Source organism: Ceratotherium simum, chromosome 7, assembly GCF_057802395.1.
Source record: "Ceratotherium simum simum isolate JZ-2026a chromosome 7, ASM5780239v1, whole genome shotgun sequence".
Lineage (NCBI taxonomy): Eukaryota > Metazoa > Chordata > Mammalia > Perissodactyla > Rhinocerotidae > Ceratotherium > Ceratotherium simum.
The window spans coordinates 4,208,892-4,230,288 of NC_141906.1; the positions used below are offsets into that span (position 1 = coordinate 4,208,892).

At 34.5% G+C, this 21,397-nt stretch overlaps 1 protein-coding gene and 1 non-coding gene across 3 annotated transcripts in view; both read left to right on the forward strand.

Moving 5' to 3' along the window:
• The window catches only part of KIF18A (kinesin family member 18A), a 90,483-nt gene that overhangs the window by 28,753 nt on the left and 40,333 nt on the right, over nt 1-21,397 (forward strand). For both annotated transcript variants that reach the window (XM_087433061.1, XM_087433062.1), the window contains exons 11-12: nt 7,557-7,721; nt 13,564-13,685. In XM_087433061.1, coding sequence (XP_087289187.1) covers nt 7,557-7,721; nt 13,564-13,685 — 287 coding nt within the window. The remainder of the gene's footprint in view (nt 1-7,556; nt 7,722-13,563; nt 13,686-21,397) is intronic.
• LOC147916533 (small nucleolar RNA SNORD57) lies at nt 14,968-15,035 on the forward strand. Its single transcript, XR_015552834.1, has one exon. It is a non-coding gene; the product is annotated as a small nucleolar RNA SNORD57 (small nucleolar RNA).

The following is a 21,397-nucleotide window of genomic DNA, read 5'->3' on the forward strand; positions in this document are numbered from 1 at the left end:
TGTTGGGACTTTGATAGGGATTGCATTGAATCTGTAGAGTGCTTTAGGAAGTATGGACATTTTAACTATGTAAATTCTTCCATTCCATGAACTTGGAATATCTTTCCATTTCTTTGTGTCTTCTTCGATTTCATTCAACAATATTTTATAGTTTTCAGTGTACCGATCTTTCACATCTTTAGTTAAATTTATTCCTAGGTATTTTATTCTTTTTGTTGTGATTGTAAATGGGATTATATTCTTGACTTCTCTTTCTGCTGTTTCGTTGTTAGTGTGTAGAAACACAACTAATTTTTAGATGTTGATTTTGTACCCTGAAATTTCACTGTATTCATTTATTATTTCTAATACTTTTTTGGTGGATTCCTGAGAGTTTTATTATATAAAATCATGTCGTCTGCAAATAGTGACAGTTTTGCTTCTTCCTTTCCAATTGGGATCTCTTTTATTTCTCTTTCTTGCCTGATTGCTCTGCCTAGGACTTCCAATACTATGTTAAATAAGAGTGGTGGAAGTGGGCATCCTTGTCTTATTCCTGTTCTTAAAGGGATAGCTTTCAGTTTTTCACCTTTGAGCATGATGTTAGCTGTGGGTTTGTCATATATGGCCTTTATTATGTTGAGATACTTGCCTTCTATACCCATTTTATTCAGAATTTTTATCATAAATGGATGCTTATCTTGTCAAATGCTTTCTCTGCATCTATTGAGGTGATCATGTGATTTTTATTCTTCATTTTGTTAATATGCTGTTTTGTGTTGATTTGAGGATGTTGAACCATCCCTGTATCCCTGGAATAAATCCCAGTTGATCATGGTGTGTGATCTTTTTAATGTATTGTTGTGTTTGATTTGCTAGTATATTTTAAGGATTTGCTAGTGTTTTGTTGAGGATTTTGGCGTGTGTTTTCATCAGTGATATTGGCCTGTAATTTTCTATTTTTGTGTTGTCCTTGTCTGGTTTTGGTATCAGGGTAATGTTGGCCCCGTAGAACGTTAGGAAGCTTCCCCTCCTCTTCAAATTTTGGAAGAGTTTGAGAAGGACAGGTATGAAATCTCTGAATGTTTGGTAGAATTCACTGGGGAAGCCATCTGGTCCTGGACTTTTGTTTTGGGGGAAGTTTTTGATTGCTGTTTTGATCTCCTTACTAGTGATCAGTCTATTCAGATTTTCTATTTCTTCTTGATTCGGTTTGCGAAGGTTGTATGATTGTAAGAATTTATCCGTTTCTTCTAGATTATCCAATTTGTTAGCATATAGCTTTTCATAGTGTTCTCTTATATTGCTTTGTATTTCTGTGGTGTACATTGTAATTTCTCCTCTTTCGTTTCTGATTTTATTTATTTGAGCCTTGTCTCTTTTTTTCTTGGTGAGTCTAGTTAAAGGTTTGTCGATTTTGTTTATCTTTACAGAGAACCAGCTTTTAGTTTCATTGATTTTTTTTTCCTTTTTTTTTAGTTTCTATTTCATTTATTTCCCCTCTAATTTTTATTATTTCATTCCTTCTACTGATTTGGGGCTTTGTTTGTTCTTCTTTTTCTCTTTCCTTTAGGTGTACTGTTACTGTTCATTTGAAATTTTCCTTATTTCTTGAGGTAGGCCTGTATATTCTATAAACTTCTGTCTCAGTACCACTTTTGCTGTATCCCATAAATTTAGTATATTTTCATTTTCATTTGTTTCCAGGTATTTTTTGATGTCTCCTTTGAGTTTTCTGTTGACTCAATAGTTGGTCAGTAGCATTTTATTTAATCTCCACATGTTTGTAGCTTTGCCAGTTTTCTTCTTATAGTTGATTTCTAGATTCATACTGTTGTGATCAGAAGAGATGCTTGGTGTTATTTCAGTCTTCTTAAATTTATTGAGACTTGTGTTGTGGCCTAATGTGTGATCTATCCTGGAGAATGTTCCATGTGCATTTGAAAAGAATGTGTATTCTGCAGTTTTGGGATGGAATGTTCTGTGTATATCTACTAAGTCCATCTGGTCTAATGTGTCATTTAAGGCCAGTGTTTCCTTACTGATCTTCTATTTGGATGACCTATCCATTGATGTATGTAGAGTGTTAAAGTCCCCTACTATTATTGTGTTACTGTCAATTTCTCCTTTTATGTCGGTTAATAATTGCTTTATATAATTAGGTACTCCTATGTCAGGTGCATAGATTTTTACACATTACGTCCTCTTTTTGGATTGTTCCCTTTGTCATTATGTAATGCCCTTCTTTGTCTCTTGTTACAGTTTTTGTTTTAAAGTTTATTTTGTCTGATATAAGGATTGCTACCCCAGCTTTCTTTTCATTGCCATTTGCATGGAGTATCATTTTCCACCCTTCACTTTCAGTTTGTGAGTGTGTTTAGGTCTGAAGTATGTCTTCTATGCAGCATATATATGGGTCTTTTTCTAATCCACTCAGCCACCATATGTCTTTTGACTGGAGCATTTGGTCCATTAACATTTAAAGTAGTTATTGATAAGTATGTATTTATTGCCATTTTGTTACTTTTTTTCTGATTATTTTAGTAGTTCTTCTCTGTTGCTTTCTTCTTCTCTTGCTGTCTTCCCTTGTGATTTGATGGCTTTCTTTAGTATTTGGTTTGGCTTCCTTTTTCTTAATTTTTTGTGTATTTATTATAGATTTCTGGTTTGTGATTACCATGAGGTTGGTATGTAATAACCTATGTAAATAGCAATCTACATTAAGTTGATGGTCTCTTAAGTTTGACCTCTTACTAAAAGTTCTGCACTTTTACTCCCTTCCCTCCATATTTTATGTTTACTCCCTTTCCCTCCATATTTAACCTCTTTTTGCGTGTATATATCCATTAACCTCTTATCATGGAGATAGATATTTTTAGTACTTTTGTCTTTTGACCTTCATACTAGCTTCATAGGTGGTTGATCCACTACCTTTACTGTATATTTGCCTTTACTAGAGATGTTTTTTCTTTGATAATTTTTGTATTCCTATTTGTAGTCTTTTCTTTTCCGTTTAAATAAGTCCCTTTAACATTTCTTGTAGGGCGGGTTTAGTGGTAATAAACTCCTGTAGTTTTTGCCTGTCTGGGAAACTCTTTATCTCTCCTTCCATTCTGAATGATAAACTTGTTGAGTAGAGTATTCTTGGCTGTTGGTTTTTTCCTTTCAGCACTTTAAATACATTGTGCCACTCCCTTCTAGCCTCTGAGGTTTCTGCTGAGAAGTCATCTGATAACCTTATGGGGTTTCCTTTTTCTATAACTTGTTGTCTTTCTTTTGCAGCTTTTAGGATTCTCTCTTTATCTTTAATTCTTGACACTGTAATTATAATGTTTTCTTGGTGTGGGTTTCTTTGGGTTCATCTTCTTTGCTGCTCGCTGTGCTTCCTGTACCTGGATGTCTGTTTTCTTCCTCAGGTTAGGGAATTTTTCAGCTATTATTTCTTCGAATAGATTCTCTACCTCTTTGTCTCCCTCTTCTTCTGAGACACCTATAATACAGATGTTAGTGTGCTTGATGTTGTCCCAGAGGTCCCTTAGACTGTCCTTGTTTTTTTTTTTTTTTTTTACTTTTGAGGAAGACTAGCCCTGGGCTAACATCTGTTGCCAACCCTCCTCTTTTTGGTGAGCAAGATTGGCCCTGGGCTAACATCCGTGCCCATCTTCCGCTACTTTATGTGGGATGCTGCCACAGTGTGGCTTGACAAGCAGTGTGCAGCTCTGTGCCTGGGATCCAAACCTGCAAACGCCGAGCCACCAAAGCGGAGCACGCAAACTTAACCGCTATGCCACCTGGCTGCCCTCCTATACTTTAACTTTTTGAACCGCAAAATTGTTGCCAGTATTTTTGATAACCTTAATGACTTCCAAATAACAGAATATCTCATAGGATTAGTAAGTCATTTTTTTGTTGTGAACTCCTTATATTTGCTAAATGAAATTCTGAAATAGTGCTATATTATATATTCTAAGAATTGCAGATTTTATCTCAATTATTTGTGCTTACTATATTATGGAGTTATTTTTAGCAAGGATAGTAATTCTTTTCAATTTTATGTAGGTATCCATTAAATAAATGTCAATTATCTGAATTATTTCTTGAAAAAAGTCAAGAAATTCAGTCATGGGAAGCTGCTGTTGACTTAGTATCTCAGCTTTTAACAACAGCTTTTATTGAACACTTTGCTTTATATGCAAAGCATTGTGCTAGATACAACAGACGTAAAGAAAAGTATGAAGGTTGTGTGCCCTTCACTTATTTACAAGCCAGTTGGAGCAATAAAATAATATAAAAATGACAAGGCACTATATGATTATCATGTAAGTAGTAGTGCAGTGATAAAAACAGCTAATGTTATTGAGCACTATGTGCCAGACACTTTTCGAAGTCCTTTGCATGGGTTAATTTATTTAGTGTTTATAATAAGCCTGTGTGGTAGATTCTATATTATCAGCATTTGCAAGCAACAGAGGCACTGAGAACTCGTTGTTATATACCTAATTAATGTGACTGAACCAATATTAAACCCTGTTTGGCCCCAGAGTCTTCTCTCTTAAGCATCCTGCTATGCTCTAAGTGCTATAAATGTTATAGCTATTCAGAGGAGAAAACAGTGGCTTCCAATTGTGATGGTTAATAAAGGCTCCCTGGTAGAGAGATAAGAGATAAGATTTATACTGGGCCTTGCATGAGAATATCAATGGTAGAACAACAAATAGGAATAGTATGTTCTAGATAGTATCTCAGTTTGACCAGAGTATGTACAGCATATTTGTAGGACAGTGTGTATGGAAGTATATAAGTATACTCCAATATATTGCCAATTCCCCCTCCCTTGCCCATAGCAGATATCATTGATTGATTGCCATATTCTTTATCTCTGAATCTGAAGTTGCCAGAGCTCACCACTATGAAGGGATTAGAGATGGCACATGATATAAGACATATTCGCTGTACTGGGAATTATTGACAGTCAACTGGAAAGATAGGATAATGGGCCAGATTGTGGAAACTTTGGTTGCCAGGAATTTTACAATCTATTTTTGTAGTCAAAAGGCAGTCTTTGAAACAAAGGAGTAGCGCATTATCAGAGCTTAGAATCAGAGCGTTATTTTTTAAACATTTGAATGTTATTTAGTGCTGTTAATAAGCTTGGTCTATTTAATCCCAAACATTTAAATAATGGTTGCTTTACTCTATTTTACTTACCTTGTTGAATTTTGATTGTGAGTACTTAGAAAGATTAAGACGGAGAGTAGGGGAATGGGTGTGGCTGATTTCTTTAAATTGTTTGTGTTTTTATGTTTATTCTTCTGCTTAGTAGCCTTTTTTCAACCCGCTTGCCTTTTATGATTTCTTACTTTTGGTCATTTCAATCCAAATATTCCATTTCTTATAGCTATTCTTATAACACTAGGTAAGCAATGGAAATACAACCTCTTAGGTTTATTGGTTGTAGTTCAACTATTGGAAAACATAGGAAGACATTTAAAGGCTGAGTTGTTTTTTTTTTTTTAAACACACATCTGTGTCAAACTATAGTCTTACTAAACTGCTTGCTAACGCAAGGAATTTTATATCTGTCTTGGATCCTCTCCAAAAGAGGTTTATTATCAGAAGCACTAAAAGAATCTCATAACATTGATTCAGCTATAAATGGTTCTAGAGTATGGCCTCTGAGATTAATATTAAAGTGAAACTTCTGAGTAATTTTATAGCCATATAAAGATAATCTGCAAATTATTTTTAGTGAAATAATAAGTTTACCATGTTAGCAATCCTTTTGCACAAAGCAATAGTAACAGCTACATTTTATAATTATGTGTTTTTTCTCGCTCAAGACCCTTTGTATTCTGAGGTATTGTGGGTATTCTGGGGATTTTGGTAATAAAATATATAAAGCTCTATTGAAACCTTAATGGGAAACATTTTACTTTAATGTCAGTGTTTAACATGCATATTTTAGAATTTATTCCCAAACCCTTACTTGCTATTTATTTCAGAACAGAAATTCAAGAAGGCTACCTTGATAGAAAATGTTCCCTTAGAAAATCATCATAGAGGATACATTTGATGGACTTTAGAAGTAAAATCTCAAAAACATACTTTTTTGGATTTTCAGTTAGGATCTTTTTGGTATTAAAATATTGCCTGCCATCAGTCCTGCAGATCATTTCCTGCCCTGGTTTCTGAGAGTACCTACATTTATAAATGCTAAAGCAAAATAAAGAAAATTTAATTAACTGCCTTCCTTCAGGCAGGTACAAAAGTTTTATGTTCATTTTTCAGGTGAGGTGTCTGAAGACCCACTGAGATTGACTTGCCTAAGTTTTCACACCTGCTGAATAGCAGAAAAAAGTCAAGAAGCCACATATTCCACTTCTGTTATAGCAGTGGCTCTAAACTATTCAGGTTTCAGGACCCCTTTCTGCTTTAAAAAAATTATTTACGACCTCAAAGAGCTTTAGTTTATGTGGATTTCATCTACCAGTATTCCCATATTACATATTTAAACTGAGATTTACAAAAATACATTTATGTATTAATTTAAAAATAATTGGTTAACCTGTTGCATGATAACACAAGTAACACTTTAATGAAAAATAATTATGTTTTCTAAAACATAAAGAGGTAATGAGAAGAGTGACATTGTTTCACATTTTTGCAAATCTCTTTAATGCCTGACTTTTCCCCGAAATATTAATACATCTTTTATCAAAGATAATAAGGAAGAACTTATCTCCTAAAGAGAGTAAGGTCTTTGACCAAGTTCAAATGTAGTTCCTGTTCTTTTTTTCATTCATGTAATTCCCTGCCTTCAAAACCAGCTGCAGGTGCTCATTCTAATCTATGGGCTCTATCGTCTCAGGTCCAGCCATCATATCTGATGATTACTGAGTTCAGTGTCTGTTGGCAAATAACCCAGAGAGGTCAAGCTGTTCTGGCCCACAGTTGCCATGATAGTGTGCAAGACCCTTGGGGTAAGAAACCAAAAGGCCAGTTTTGATCTCAACTCATGCTTAGGTAAACACCAAGTATTTGGAATATCCTTTATTGGTCCTGAACCAGGCAAGATCAGATAGTTATGAGCACTCTGATATAAGCTCTATTTTCTATCATTTGTACCAGCCAATTTAAAGGCCTTGTAGGCAAAACCAGAGTAATAGAACACTAATTTCTTGACATCTTTCAATGGGAAGAAAGATAAGAGCAGGCCATGTATCTGCTTTGATTTTGAGTGAGGAAATCATGGGACTTATCAGACCTTATATGAACTTTTAAAATGCAACATTTAAAAGAGTATATTTTAGCACACACACACAAATGTTACAGTCTTCAATCTGGCCATTATATTTTTTAAAGACATAAACTCTCAACATGTAATTTTATAAAAATGATCTCCTATTTTCCTACAAGCAGTAGTATTGTGAGATTTCAAAGGGGAAATAGCTTTAAGTACAAAAATATAGCCTAATTCATACAGTAGCACACATCTAAGAAAATATACTACTTTACTAATATCACATACATCAAATATCTTAAAAGTTAAGTTGACTATTAGATACATTGTTTTTCAGGCCACTTGCAAACGAGATCATAGGCTTGCAATGTTGAAAACTCGTCGCTGTTACCTAGAGAAGAAAAGAGAGGAGGAATTGAAGCGATTTGATGAGAATACTAATTGGCTCAATTGTGTTGAAACCGAAATGGGACTCTTAGGTCAAAATGGTCATATTCCAAAGGTACAGATGTGTTTGTATATTCAGATTTGTTTTGTAAGAACTGAGCTCTTTAAACCCATTGTCTTTATTGTTGAGTAAATATCTTTCATAAGACAACTATTGCTTCATCTCTGTGAGATTTAATTGGCTCATTTTACAGTTTTTAATTGAATATGCCTTCTGCCTCATTAATTTCCTACTAGATTTACCTTATCTGTACTTTGAGAAGAGTAAAGTTACTTTTAAATATTGTTATTCTTAAGCGATTGCATCCTTTGATGAGGTAGCTCTTAAAGTTAGAATAAAGTAATTCTATTTCAAACTGTATTTGAGGATTCATCATGTAGGTAATTTAAGTTTAATACTTAATATTTTGTGCAAAAATAGTTTTAAATGTGGTCATCATCACTTATGGCTAAAGAAAGCTAATTTGAATGTTATATGCGTGTATTTACTGAACTGAAGATATAAGGTTATATCTATAAAGAGTAGTGATGGGTAATGATGGTTAATGGCTGAATCAGATCAGAATTGTGTTCAGCCACAGGGTTATAGAAATCTGACTTTAGTGCCTTAACCAGTTAGGGCTGTATTTTGCTACCTTAACAATAATGTCTTGGAAATATGCTGTTTATTCCTAAAAATGTCATCAGTGTCTTCATTATACTTTTCATTTCATAGTGGCAATATCAGTATTCCGTCTTTAGTCTCAAGTTTATACTTAGGCCAGAAAAAGAGGAAAGAAAGCGGAGAGGGATATTTGTATTGAGAGAGCAAAAACTTTTCCAGAAATTCCTAACGGACATATATTGCTAGAATTGTCATGTGGCTATCCCTAGATCCTAGATACAAGGGAATCTGAAAAGGTGAGTTTTTTTGCTGGGCACCTTATCACCCTGAACAAAATTAGAGTTCTCTTAATAAGAAAGAAGGGGAAAATGAATATGGAATAAGCAGCTAGCAGACAACTGCTACAAAGTAACTAATTTGATCCAAATACCTAATACTTGAAAAGAACAAATTCTTTACAATTTTTTTAAAAGGAGGAGCATCTAAATTCTTTACTTTGATGATACTCTTCTGAAATTCTTTACTGTGTATCAACTAATTGGTATCTAGTCTCTGGAATCTTCAAATTCCTAGAAAAGCACTAGACTGAAAATAAATACAGGCGAAATAAAGTGTAAAATATCAGTAACGAATGCAGCTAGTGATCATTAATATTCAAAGATATCAATTTTTTTGTTATAATTGAAAGATATTACCCAATAATTCATGGCTAGGGAAATGGATTCTCTGGCTAGCAATAGCTATATATGGCCATCTTTTTAGCATTAAAGCTCAGACTGAGAGAGGAGACTAGCAGAAGTAGTCAGTGATGACAGTTCAAGGTAGTAAGAGGAGCAACAAGCAACAGATACCCTGTTTTAAGAAAAAAAGCCAAAGACAAATAGAGACTGAGTAATTCTTTTTTTAATTTTTTCTTTCTTTTTCTTTTTGCTGGGAAAGATCCACCCTGAGCTAACATCTGTTGCCAGTCTTCCTTTTTTTATGTGAGCCACTGCCACAGCATGGCTACTGACAGACGAGTGGTGTGGTTCTGCGCTCGGGAACTGAACCTGGGCCACCAAAGCAGAACATGCCAAACTTTAACTACTAGGCCATCAGGGCTGGCCCAGAGACGGAGTAGTTCTTTAGAGTGGAGATTCACTGAACACCAGCCAACAACTTAATCTACACCTCAATAATTCTAGAAGTTGTGAAAATATCTTGCTGAAAGCATGCCAGCCAGTTTGTTCAGTAGATTAGGAATGTAGTATAGAGCATACTTTAATAATATTTTATAACTTAATTGATAAAGCAGTTTAGAATATTCCCTACAGAGAGATTGTAACTATTGGAAAGAGGATAAACTTTGGAGTTGGAGTGGTTGGTAATTCTATAATTTGATAGTCTTGTTGAATACTAACTCTAACACTAATTATATGACTTTGGACAAGTTGTTTAACTTTGTCATCTTAATTTCTCATCTTTAACATATATTTAAGGCATTATGAACTTAAATGAAATGCTGTATGCAAAGGCCTAGCACCACTTAACCCATAATAGATGGTTGATAAATAGTAGTTTTATAATATTTTAAGCAACAGTAACATAGACATCAGTAGTCAAGGAAAGATATACACAAATGGAGCACCGCCTAGTTAGCTGCATTATAAAATACATTTTCTGTTTTTCCTCTAGAGTTATAATTCCAACCTTTTTGGGTTATAGATGCCTTTAAAATTCTAATCAAAGAACTATATAGGTCTTCTCCCAGATGGGAGATTGGGGAGGTCACATGCATACAGTTTTGCTTTTTTTTTTTAGATCATTTTTCCATTGATATAACATTTAAGAATATCTAGAAGAAGAATATCTAGAAGAAAAAGCATTTTTTTAAAAATGCTGCATATATCTTAAGATGATATAAAGGGTAAGCAACAAAAGACGATGATTAATCAATACACTAGAATAGGGATCATCTAGACTTAGAAAAGGTAATTTCTAAAATTCCATGCCAGGTCTGAGGCATCTAAAGCTGTAGAGGCTCATCACAGAATGCAGCAGCCTCCAGCAGAGTACCTTTCAGAGCATCCAAGCCATGTTCTGGATAACACGTTTTCAGAGAAAACACTGATAGCCCCAGGCAAATGGGTGCTTCTCATTCAGTGTACAAGAGCTGATTCTCGTGAAAAGGTGACAGATGTGGAATGTTAATAATAATTTTTGGCCTAACAACTTATTACTTGTTAGAGACAATATACGTCTAAAGCAGTCTTGTTCTCATGATGAATGTCTAAATGACATAAAATGACAAGTATTTTGGTTAAAGTTAAATTTTTGGCCTTATTTTAAAATAACTACTAAATATTCTTTCGTTTTCTTTATTACTATTACTTATGGCCATGATGTTCTAATAGAATACTTAGTCCTTCCAGTGAGCAAAAAAGCTTTCTCAAGAAGAGTCTAAAAAAATTTTGTGTGTGTGGTAACGTATAACGTAAAATTTACCATTTTAACCATTTTTAGGTTACATTCAAGTGGCATTAGTACGTTCATTAAAAAAATTTTAATACACATATATATAGTTTTAAGATGTTGTTACTCTTTTCGCCTCTCAGTAGCCTTACTTACTTTACATTATACTTATAATTTAGTGTGTTTGTCTGTATAATCAACGTTCTAATTTATAGCCCATCCCCAACTAGAGAAGTATTTAAGAACTTGTTTTGTATTAAAGAGGCAAAAAAAATCAGTTGTAGAAATTTACTAGTTTGCTTTTGCTTTCCCATATTTATAAGTTCCATTTTTGCTGTCCCATATTTAAGTTCCCAATTTAAAAAATGGTGTGGTATTCTTTTTAGTATTATTATTATTATTATTATTATTATTGCTAATTTGTTTTTGCCTTTTTGTCTACTTAGTAGTATTTATAAAGTTAATATTGTTTGGGTTATTTTCAAGAAATTTAAATTTTTACAATATGGTCAAATCTAATTTTTCTAGCAATCTGCCTTCTATAACTCTTATAATAACTTTTCCTCACCTGAATATGGAACCTACAATGGATTTTTAATTCATTGTTTAATGCATTTTATTATAAATAATTTGAAAACAATAAAATTAAAACTATTTCCATTCCTACCACTCTAATCCCACTTGAAATTATTTTTTCTGTGGAGATTTTCAAGGCTGAAATAATTATCTATTTATAAGCCATTATTTCCTGCATTAGCAAAGTGAGACATAACTTTGTAAAAGGACTTATCCACAGTCACACTATTCTGGACACAGGCCCAGTACTGTGATTTTCAAATTGGGTGCTCCTTTTTCTGTACCCTCCTGCACTATCTCCCTCTTAACCTCTGAAAACTACCCACTTCTCTCTCTCTCCCACTGCCAATACCCTAATTCCAACTCCTACCCCTCCAATCCCCGCCCCCCCACTGCGATTGGACCTACTGTATTTGGTCTTTCTGCTTCCATTCATACTCCACGGAAATCATCCCCTCCACTGCAACCAAAATGAGCTTTCTAAAAGGTAATTGATCATATCACTCTTCAGTGCATTCTCCCTAATATAAACTCTCTGTTATGATTTCCCAGGGCTAGCATGGCACCTGAATACCTCTCAAGTTTTATATATCACTTCTCATTATTTTCTTCACCTCAACCATTATTAACCTCCTTATGATTCTCAGAATAGGCCATGCTTTTCCAATCAGATTTTGTCAATAACATGTCAAAACAAGAAAAGACTCAAATTGTAAACTTGGTTTTCCAAATGTAACAAGCTAGGCAAGGCCCATTACTGACTAATATAATTATACTATTAAGGCTTGTCTCCTTAAACGAAGAGTGATTTAAGAAGATAAAGGAATTAAAAGATGATTATCAGAGGAAGTATGTAAAGAAGGAATTTTTTTTTTAAACAGAAAAGATGGAATATTTGGCAAATATGTTCACACTATTAGGATTTTTGAATTTTCTAACTGGAAAATACTAAAGAGATCATCTAGTCAAGCTCTTAAATTTTGGTCAAGTAAATTGATCTCCATATAAACAATATTTTTGGCTTAAGGTACATTTGTGTCATGGCTGAGACCATCTCTAAAATCACCTGACTCATAGGCCATTCCTCTAACCATATCATCCTGACTCCCTAAAGAGAGTTCTCTCTGAAATACGTGCTAGATTTCTTGAAATATAATCATGAATCATGTAAATAAATAACCACCAGCTTTAATATATCTCAGACACATAGAATGACATTGTTTCCCTGTCGTAGTTCCTACCATTGGCATAGGAAGTATTAAAAAAAAAAGAAAAAGAAAAAACAACTTTAAGCTTTTAGAGAATCAGTGGTCTGCAGGTTGGGAAGGAATATTGTAAAGCTAAAATGGGTTATGGGAATTGTCCCCAGGAGAAAGTTTCCTGGCACGGCTTCCCTACTTATGGGATTGTGTCAGCCCCTCACAACGTTCAAAAAATTTTACTCCCTTTCATTATACTGACTTAAATTTTCCCAATTTGAGATGCTGAGAATGCTATTGGATTACTGCCATTCATACTTTAGTGTAACCACTTAGCTGACATTTTCCATACTTAAGGTTTAGTATGTTTGAGGAAAGATAAGTAATCCTAGGTTGTAGATTAGAGAACACTTGGGCCTGTGCACATGAGACTTAGGAAAATGGGAACCTACAAAAGACTTGTTCACACTTTTGCTCTAGGATGAAGCTTATACCAAGGTTAGGTGAAGGCAAGAGATTTTTATTGCATACAACTCCAGACACTGTACACTGGGGCTGTAATACTGAACTAGCTTCACATAGGCCCTATCCTGGTGGTGAACCTGACATTCTAATACAGACAGAGAAACTATAATCAAACAAATAAATAAATGAAATTGTTTCTGATCAATGCTGTGATAGACTATTGGGGGTGGAGAGTGTCCATCTTGAAATATAATGCTCCGGGAAAGCCTCCCTGAAGAAGTGGTGTTTAAGCAAAAACTGGCCGTATTCATGTCTTTTCACAGCATTGTGAACAAGTTGGATAGACCAAGAAACTGTCATCATAATAATATTTGTTCTGAGTTTCTGACATTCAGTTTCTGAGGAAAGTTGAATCTTATCTTGCTTGTAAGTTATAAACCACCTATACCAGAAGGTTATTTTTCAAATTTATTTCTAAACATATTATTTCATATGTAAAAAAATTAAAACTACTGGTACCAATATAAAATGTTTTATTAAAGTTGGTTTATTTTTAACATCCTTAAAGGAATCTGAGGTATAGTTTGCATTGTTTTCCCCAGGAACTCAGTGAAGATCTTCAGTGTCACCATTTGCACCTCCAGAACAAAGATTTGAAAGCACAAATTAAACATATGATGGATCTAGCTTGTCTTCAAGAACAGCAGCACAGGCAGAATGAGGCGTAAGTACATGGATTTACCTAGTCTATAAATTTTACCTAAAGAACCTGAAGCATAGAAGTTCAGTTTTCCACTGCCAGAAAATTGCATTTTATCTGATACAGGGTACATTATTTTTAAGTGTCTGCCAGCATCTGGAAGCATACAGAGTTAGAAAGCATTGCGAAAGTATAGAGGATGTGGTTCTTCTCATCCAACGGTTTTTTTTATACTGCTTTATAATTTTGAAAGCATTTTTCTTCAAAAGTTTATTATTTTTATGTAATATATGTCATGTAGTACAAAATTCCAAAGATCCCTATACAGTGAAAAGGAGCCTGTCTTCTACCTGTCCGCTAGCCATCCATTTCCCCACTTAGAAGCAATTATTATTAATACCAACTGAATTTTAAGTAGGCACTTTTTAAGCATTCATAATTCCAGAATGATTTTTTGCTGTCATTAAAATGAAGTTACTGAAAATGTCTATTTTTTAACATCAAGTGTCCCAATTTTTACATAATGCTATAGTAGCTCTTTCATGTTCTCTCACTAGCTCAGTAGGAACATCTTTTGATTTTTGAAACGTAATAGTAAAAAGTATAACCTAATCTTTATTTTTGTTACCTTGGATGTGTCAGTCAATTCCTTAGATGTCACTTTCATGCTCTGTAAAAATGAGAAATGTATTTCTCTAAGTGCTTTCTGCTAGTCTAAAATTCTACTGGAGTTCTACTAGTGTTCTCAAATAACTGGTAATTAATTTTCCATACTTTTGCTTTAAAGGAAATCATATTAGGGTAGTGATTTTTAAAAAGAAGACAAAAGAAAGAAAAAACATGAGGGAGATATTCTTCTGCAGATAGAATCTCAACCTAATCTCCTTCTACTTTCTATATATAGAGCAGACGTTGAATATTCACTTACTGGCCCTCAAACCACCTGCAAGAGCTAGAGTTATCAAAGAAATGTTAATTTATTTTAACCATACTATGTTTATTTCCTATATCGTACATATAGAGTAATACGTTTAAGATAAATTTTTGCCTCAAAATGGGCAAAAAGATTTCTGAGTAACTCTTACTAATACATAGAAAATTGGTGAACCAAAGCATTACAAACATAGGCAATATGGCATAGAGAGAGTGTCAGTTTTGGAGTTGGTCTTCAATTCTAGCTTATATTAGCAATAAACCTTGCATAAATTAGTTAACCTCACTAAGCTTTATTTTTCTTATATGTTAAAATGCATAATAATACTTTCCTTATAAAGATTTTGAAAGGATTAAATGACATAAAAAATAATGGAGGTGGTGAACTGTCTTACCCTGATCTTGTAGAATGGAGGCAAAAAACGGACTTAATATATATTCAAAGTGCTGAAAGAAAAAAAGTTTCAACCAAAAATACTTTACCCAGCAAAGTTATCATTCAGAATTGAAGGAGAGAGAGAATTTCCCAGACAAGCAAAATCTAAAGAAGTTCATCACTATTAAACTGGACTTGCAAGAAATGTTAGAGACTTCTTTAAGCTGAAAAGAAGGGGCATTAGTTAGTAACAAGAAAACATAAGAGTATAAACCTCACTTCACTGGTAAAGGTAAATATATAGTAAAGTAGTAGATTAATTACTTATAAAGCTTGTACGAAGGTTAAAAGATGAAAGTAGTAAAAGTAACTGTCACTACTATAATTAGTTAAGGAATACACCAGATAAACAGATGTAAAATGTGACATCAAAAAATAAAGCATGAGAGGAGGAGAGTAAAAATGTAGAGCTTTAGAATGCGTTCAAACTTAAGTTATCAACTTAAAATAGACTTATGACTATAAGTTATATGTAAGCCTCATGGTAATCACCAAGCAGTAACCTTTAGGAGATACACAAAAGATAATAAGAAAGGAACCAAAGCAATAACAATAAAGAAAGCCATCAAAACCATGAAGGAAGAGAGCAATAGAAGAAGAAAGGCACAGAGGAGATACAAAACAGACAGAAAGCAATTCCCAAGATGACAATAAGTACATACCTATCAGTGATTACTTTAAATGTAAATGGACTAAATTTTCCAATCAAAAGATATAGAATGGCTGAATGCATTAACAAACAAAACCCATCTATATGCTGCATACGAGAGACTCACTTCAGATGTAAGGACATACACAGACTGAAAGTGAAGGGATGGAAAAAGATATTCCATGCCAATGAAAACCAAAAGAAAGCTGGGCTAGCTATACTTGGACAAAATAGACTTTACAACAAAGACTATAATAACAGACAAAGAAGGGCGTTACGTAATGATGAAGGGGTCAATATCAAACAAGAGGATATAACATTTGTAAATATTTATGCACCAAACAAAGGAGTACCTAAATATATAAAGCAAATGTTAACAGATCTGAAGGCAGAAGTAAACAGCAATACAGTAATAGTAGGGGACTTTAATACCCCACATAAATCAATGGATAGATCATCCAGACAGAAAACCAGTAGGAAAACATTAGCCTTAAATGACACATAGATCAGATGGACTTAACAGATATACACAGAACATGCCATCCAAAAACAATAGAGTACACATTCTTCTCAAGTGCATGTGGAACATTTTCCAGGGTAGATCATGTTAGGCCACAAAACAAGTCTTAACAAATTTAAGAAAATTATATCAAGCATCTTTTCTGACCACAATGGTATGAAACTAGAAATCAGTTACAAGGAGAAAACTGGGAAATTCACAACAATTTGGAGATTAAAGAACATGCTACTGAGCAACCAGTGGGTCGATGAAAAAATAAAAAGAGAAGTCAAAAAATACCTTGAGACAAATGAAAATGGAAATACAACATACCAAAATTTATGGGATGCAGCAAAAGCAGTTCTAAAAGGCAAGTTCATACCAATAAATGCCTACCTCAAGAAACAAGAAAAATCTCAAATAAACAACCTAACTTGACACCTCAAGGAACTAGAAAAGGAAGAAAAAACAGAGTTAATAGAAGGAAGGAAATTACAAACATCAGAGCAGAAGTAAATGAAATAAAGACTAAAAAGATAATAGAAAAGATCAAAAACCAAGAGCTGGTTCTTTCAAAAGATAAACAAAATTCACAAACCTTTAGCTAGACTCACCAAGAGAAAAAGAGAGAGAACTCAAATAAAATCAGAAATGAAAGAGGATACGTTACAGCGGATACCATAGAAATACAAAAGGTCATAAGAGACTACTACAATTTTATGCCAACAAATTGGACCACCTAGAAGAAATAAATTCCAAGAAACGTACAACCTACCAAGAATGAATCATGAAGAGATAGAAAATCTGAACAGACTAATTACTAATGAGGAGATTGAATCAATAATTAAAAACCTCCCTACACACGAACGTCCAGGATCAGATGGCCTTTCTGGTGAATTCTAGCAAACATTCAAAGAAGAATTAATACCAATCCTCAAAATCTTCCAAAAAATAGAAGACAGGGGAAACTTCCAAACTCATTTTATGAGGCCAGTATTACCTTTGTCAATGCAAATTATCCATAATTGGTCTATAAATCAAAATTGGAGTGAGTTTATTATATGAGCCAGTTTTGAGAACTATAGCCCAGGAGAGAACCTTCACCAAGGAAGGAAGCACTCCAAATCAGTGGGGTGTACAGCATGGTTATATGCCGTCTTGAAACAAGGAACATATATCAAATATAACAGGAATATCTCTTTTACTAGAGTCACAAAATGTTTTGTTAGGGCAGCAGGTCAGTGGTCACAAGGTGAGCACAGTAGGTCAGTAATTAATCCTTAGTTTCCATGAAGAAGTGCTTTAAAGAAATGCAGATATGAGGGGAGGCATGCATCCCTACCTTTAACGGCACCATTCTTCACTTGGGACATTGTAAATGTTGAAAGCAGATGTACAGAGCATGCTGAGCAAGCCATGTCAGGCCTTTCTGGAAAAACAAGGCCAGGCCGAATTAGTTTTAAACCAAATAACTTCTTCATATACCTCAATATTTTAACTTTGCTTATTGCTTTCCATCACTCTGATACCAAAACCAGACAAGAACACCACAAGAAAAGAAAATTACAAGCCAATATCCCTGATGAACATAGATGCAAAAGTCCTCAACAAAATATTAGCAAACAGAATTCAACAATATATTAAAAGGATCACACACCATGATCAAGTGGGATTTATTCCAGGGATACAAGGATAGTTCAACATCCATAAATCAATCAGTGTTATAACACTGCATTAACAAAGTGAAGGATAAAAATGATATAATCATCTCACTATATTCAGAAAATGCATTTGACAAAATTCAACATCCATTTCTGGTAAAAACTCTCAGCAAGGTGGGTATAGACATATGTTGGAGATACTGCAGGTTCGGTTCCAGACCACCGCAATAAAGCGAATATTATAGTAAAGTGAGTCACGAGTTTTTTGGTTTCCTGCTGCATATTAAAAGTTTTTACGCTATACTGTAGTCTATTAAGTGTGTAATAGCATTATGTCTTAAAAAAATGTACACACCTTAATTAAAAACTACGTTATTGCTAAAAGATACTAAGCATCATCTGAGCCTTCAGTGAGTTGTAATCTTTTTACTGATAGAGGGTCTTGTTTCCATGTTGACGGCTGCTGACTGATCGGAGTGGTGGTTACTGAAGGTTGGGAGGCTGTGGCAATTTCTTACAATAAGAAAATAATGAAGTGTGCCACATCAATTGACTCTTCCTTTCAGAAATGATTTCTTTGTAGCATGTGATACCGTTTGATAGCATTTTACCCACAGTAGAACTTCATTCAGAATTAAAGTCAGTTCTCACAAACCCTGCCTCTGCTTTATCAACTAAGTTTATGTAAATTCTAAATTTTTTGTTGTCATTTCAAGAATCGTCACGGCATCTTCACTAGGAGTAGATTCATCTCAAGAAACCACTTTCTTTGCTCATCCATAAGAAGCAACTCCTTGTCAAGTTTTATCATGAGATTGCAGCAGTTCAGTCACCTCTTCAGGCTCAACTTCTAGTTCTCTTGTTATTTCCAACACCTCTGCAGTTACTTCCTCCACTGAAGTCTTGAACCCCTCATGAGGGTTGGAATCAACTTCTTCCAAACTCCTGTTAATCTTGATATTTGACCTCTTCCCATGAATCACAAATGTTCTTAATGGCATCTAGAATGGTGACTCCTTTCCAGAAGATTTTCAGTTGACTTTTCCCAGATCTATCAGAGGAATCTCTATGGCAGCTATAGCCTTACGAAATGTATTTCTTAAATCATATGACTTGAAACCTGAAGTTACTCCTTGATCCGTCAGCTGCAGAATGGATGTTGTATCAGCAGGCATGAAAACAATATTAATCTCATTATACATCTCCAACAGAGCTCTCGGGTGACCAGGTGCATTGTCAATGAACAGTAATATTTTAAAAGGAATCTTTTCATCTGAGCAGTAAGTCTCAACTGTGGGCTTAAAATATTGAGTAAACCATGTTGTGAACAGATGTGCTGTCATCCAGGCTTTGTTGTTCCATATATATAGAACAGGCAGAGTAGATTTAGCATAATTCTTAAGGGCCCTAGGATTTTCGGAATGGTAAATGGGTATTGGCTTCAACTTAAAGTCACCAGCTGCCTTAGCTCCTAGCAAGAAGTCAGCCTGTCCTTTGAAGCCAGGCATTGACTACTCCTCTCTAGCTATGAAAGTCCTAGATGGCATCTTCTTCCCATATAAGGTTGTTTTGCCCACATTAAAAATCTATTTTTTAGAGTGGCCACCTTCGTTAATTATCTTAGCTAGGTCTTTGGATAACTTGCTGCAGTTTCTATATCGGCACTTGCTTCTTCACCATAACGCTTTTATGTTATGGAGACGGCTTCTTTCCTTGAATGTCATAAACCAACCTCTGCTGGCTTTTCTTCTGAAGCTTCCTCACCTCTCTCAGCTTTCATGGAATTGAAGAGAGTTAGGCCTTTGCTCTGGATTAGGCTTCGGAATAAGCGAATTTTGTGGCTGGTTTGATCTTCTGTTCAAACCGCTGAAGCTTTCTCCATATCAGCAATAAGGCTATTTCACTTTCTTATCATTCATGTGTGTTCACTGGAGTAGCACTTGTAGTTTCCTTCAAGAACTTTTCCTTTGCATTCACAGCTTGGCTAACTGGTGCAAGAGGACTTTGTCCTGTCTCAGCTTTCGACATGCCTTCCTCACTAAGCTTAATCATTTCTAATCATTTCTAGCTTTTGATTTGAAGTGAGAGACGTGAGACTCTTCCTTTCGCTTGAACACTTAGAGGCCATTGTAGGGTTACAATTGGTGTAATTTCAGTATTGTGTGTCTCAGGGAATAGGGAGGCCCCAGGGGAGAGAGAGAGAGAGATGGTGGAACGGCCAGTCAGTGGAGCAGTCAGAACACACTCAACATTTATTGATTAATTTCACTGTCTTGTATGAGTGTAGTTCATGGCACCCCAAAACAATTACAATAGTGACATCAAAGATCACTGATCACAAATCACCATAACAAATATAATAATATGAAAAAGTTTGAAATATTGTAAGAATTATCAAAATATGACACAGAGACAGAAAGTGAGCAAACGCTCTTGGAAAAATGATGCCGATAGACTTGCTCAGTGCAGAGTTGCCACAAACCTTCAATTTGTAAAAAATGCAATATCTGGTAAGCACAATAAAGCAAAGTGCAATTGTAAACAAGGTATGCCTTTATAGAGGGAAGGTACCTCAACATAATAAAGGCCATATGTGGCAAGCCCACAGCTAACATCATACTTAATGGTGAAAAGCTGAAAGTTTCTCCTCTAAGAACAGGCACAAGACAAGGATGCCCCCTCTTGCCACTTTTATTCAACATAGTATTGGAAGTTTTAACCAGAGCGGTTAAGCAACAAAAAGAAATAAAAGACACCCAAATTGGAAAGGAAGAAGTAAAACTCACTGTTTGCAGATGACATGATACTATATATAGAAAACCCAAAAGACAGTTAGAACTAATAAATGAATTCAGAAAAACTACGATACAAAATCAATATACAGAAATATGTTACTTTTCTATACACTAATAATGAATTATCAGAAAGAAAAATTAAGAATAAAATCTCATTTACAATTGCATCAAAAAACAGTAAAATACCTAAGAATAAGTTTAACCAAGGAGGTGAAAGACCTGTATACTGAAAACTGTAAGGCATTAGTGAAAGGAATTGAAGAAAACACAAATAAATGGAAAGATATCCCATGCTTATGGAGTGGAAGAATTAATATTGTTAAAATGTTTCTACTACCCAAAGCAATCTACAGACTCAATACAATCTCTATCAAAATTCCAATGGCGTTTTTCACAGAACTAGAACAAAAATCCTAAAATTCGTATAGAAGCACAAAAGACCCCAAATAGCCAAAGCAATCTCAAGGAAGAAGAACAAAGCTAGAGATATCATGCTTTCTGATTTCATACTATATTACAAAGGTGTAGTAATCAAAACTGTGTGGTGTTGGCATAAAAACACACACAGGTAAATGGACAGAATCGAGATCCCAAAATAAACTCACACATATATGGTCAATTAATTTATGACAAAGGAGTCAAGAATATGCAATGAGGAGAGGACAGTCTCTTCAATAAATGGTGTTGGGAAAACTGGACAGCCACATATAAAAGAATGAAAGTAGACCACTATCTTACACCATACACAAAAATCAACTGAAAA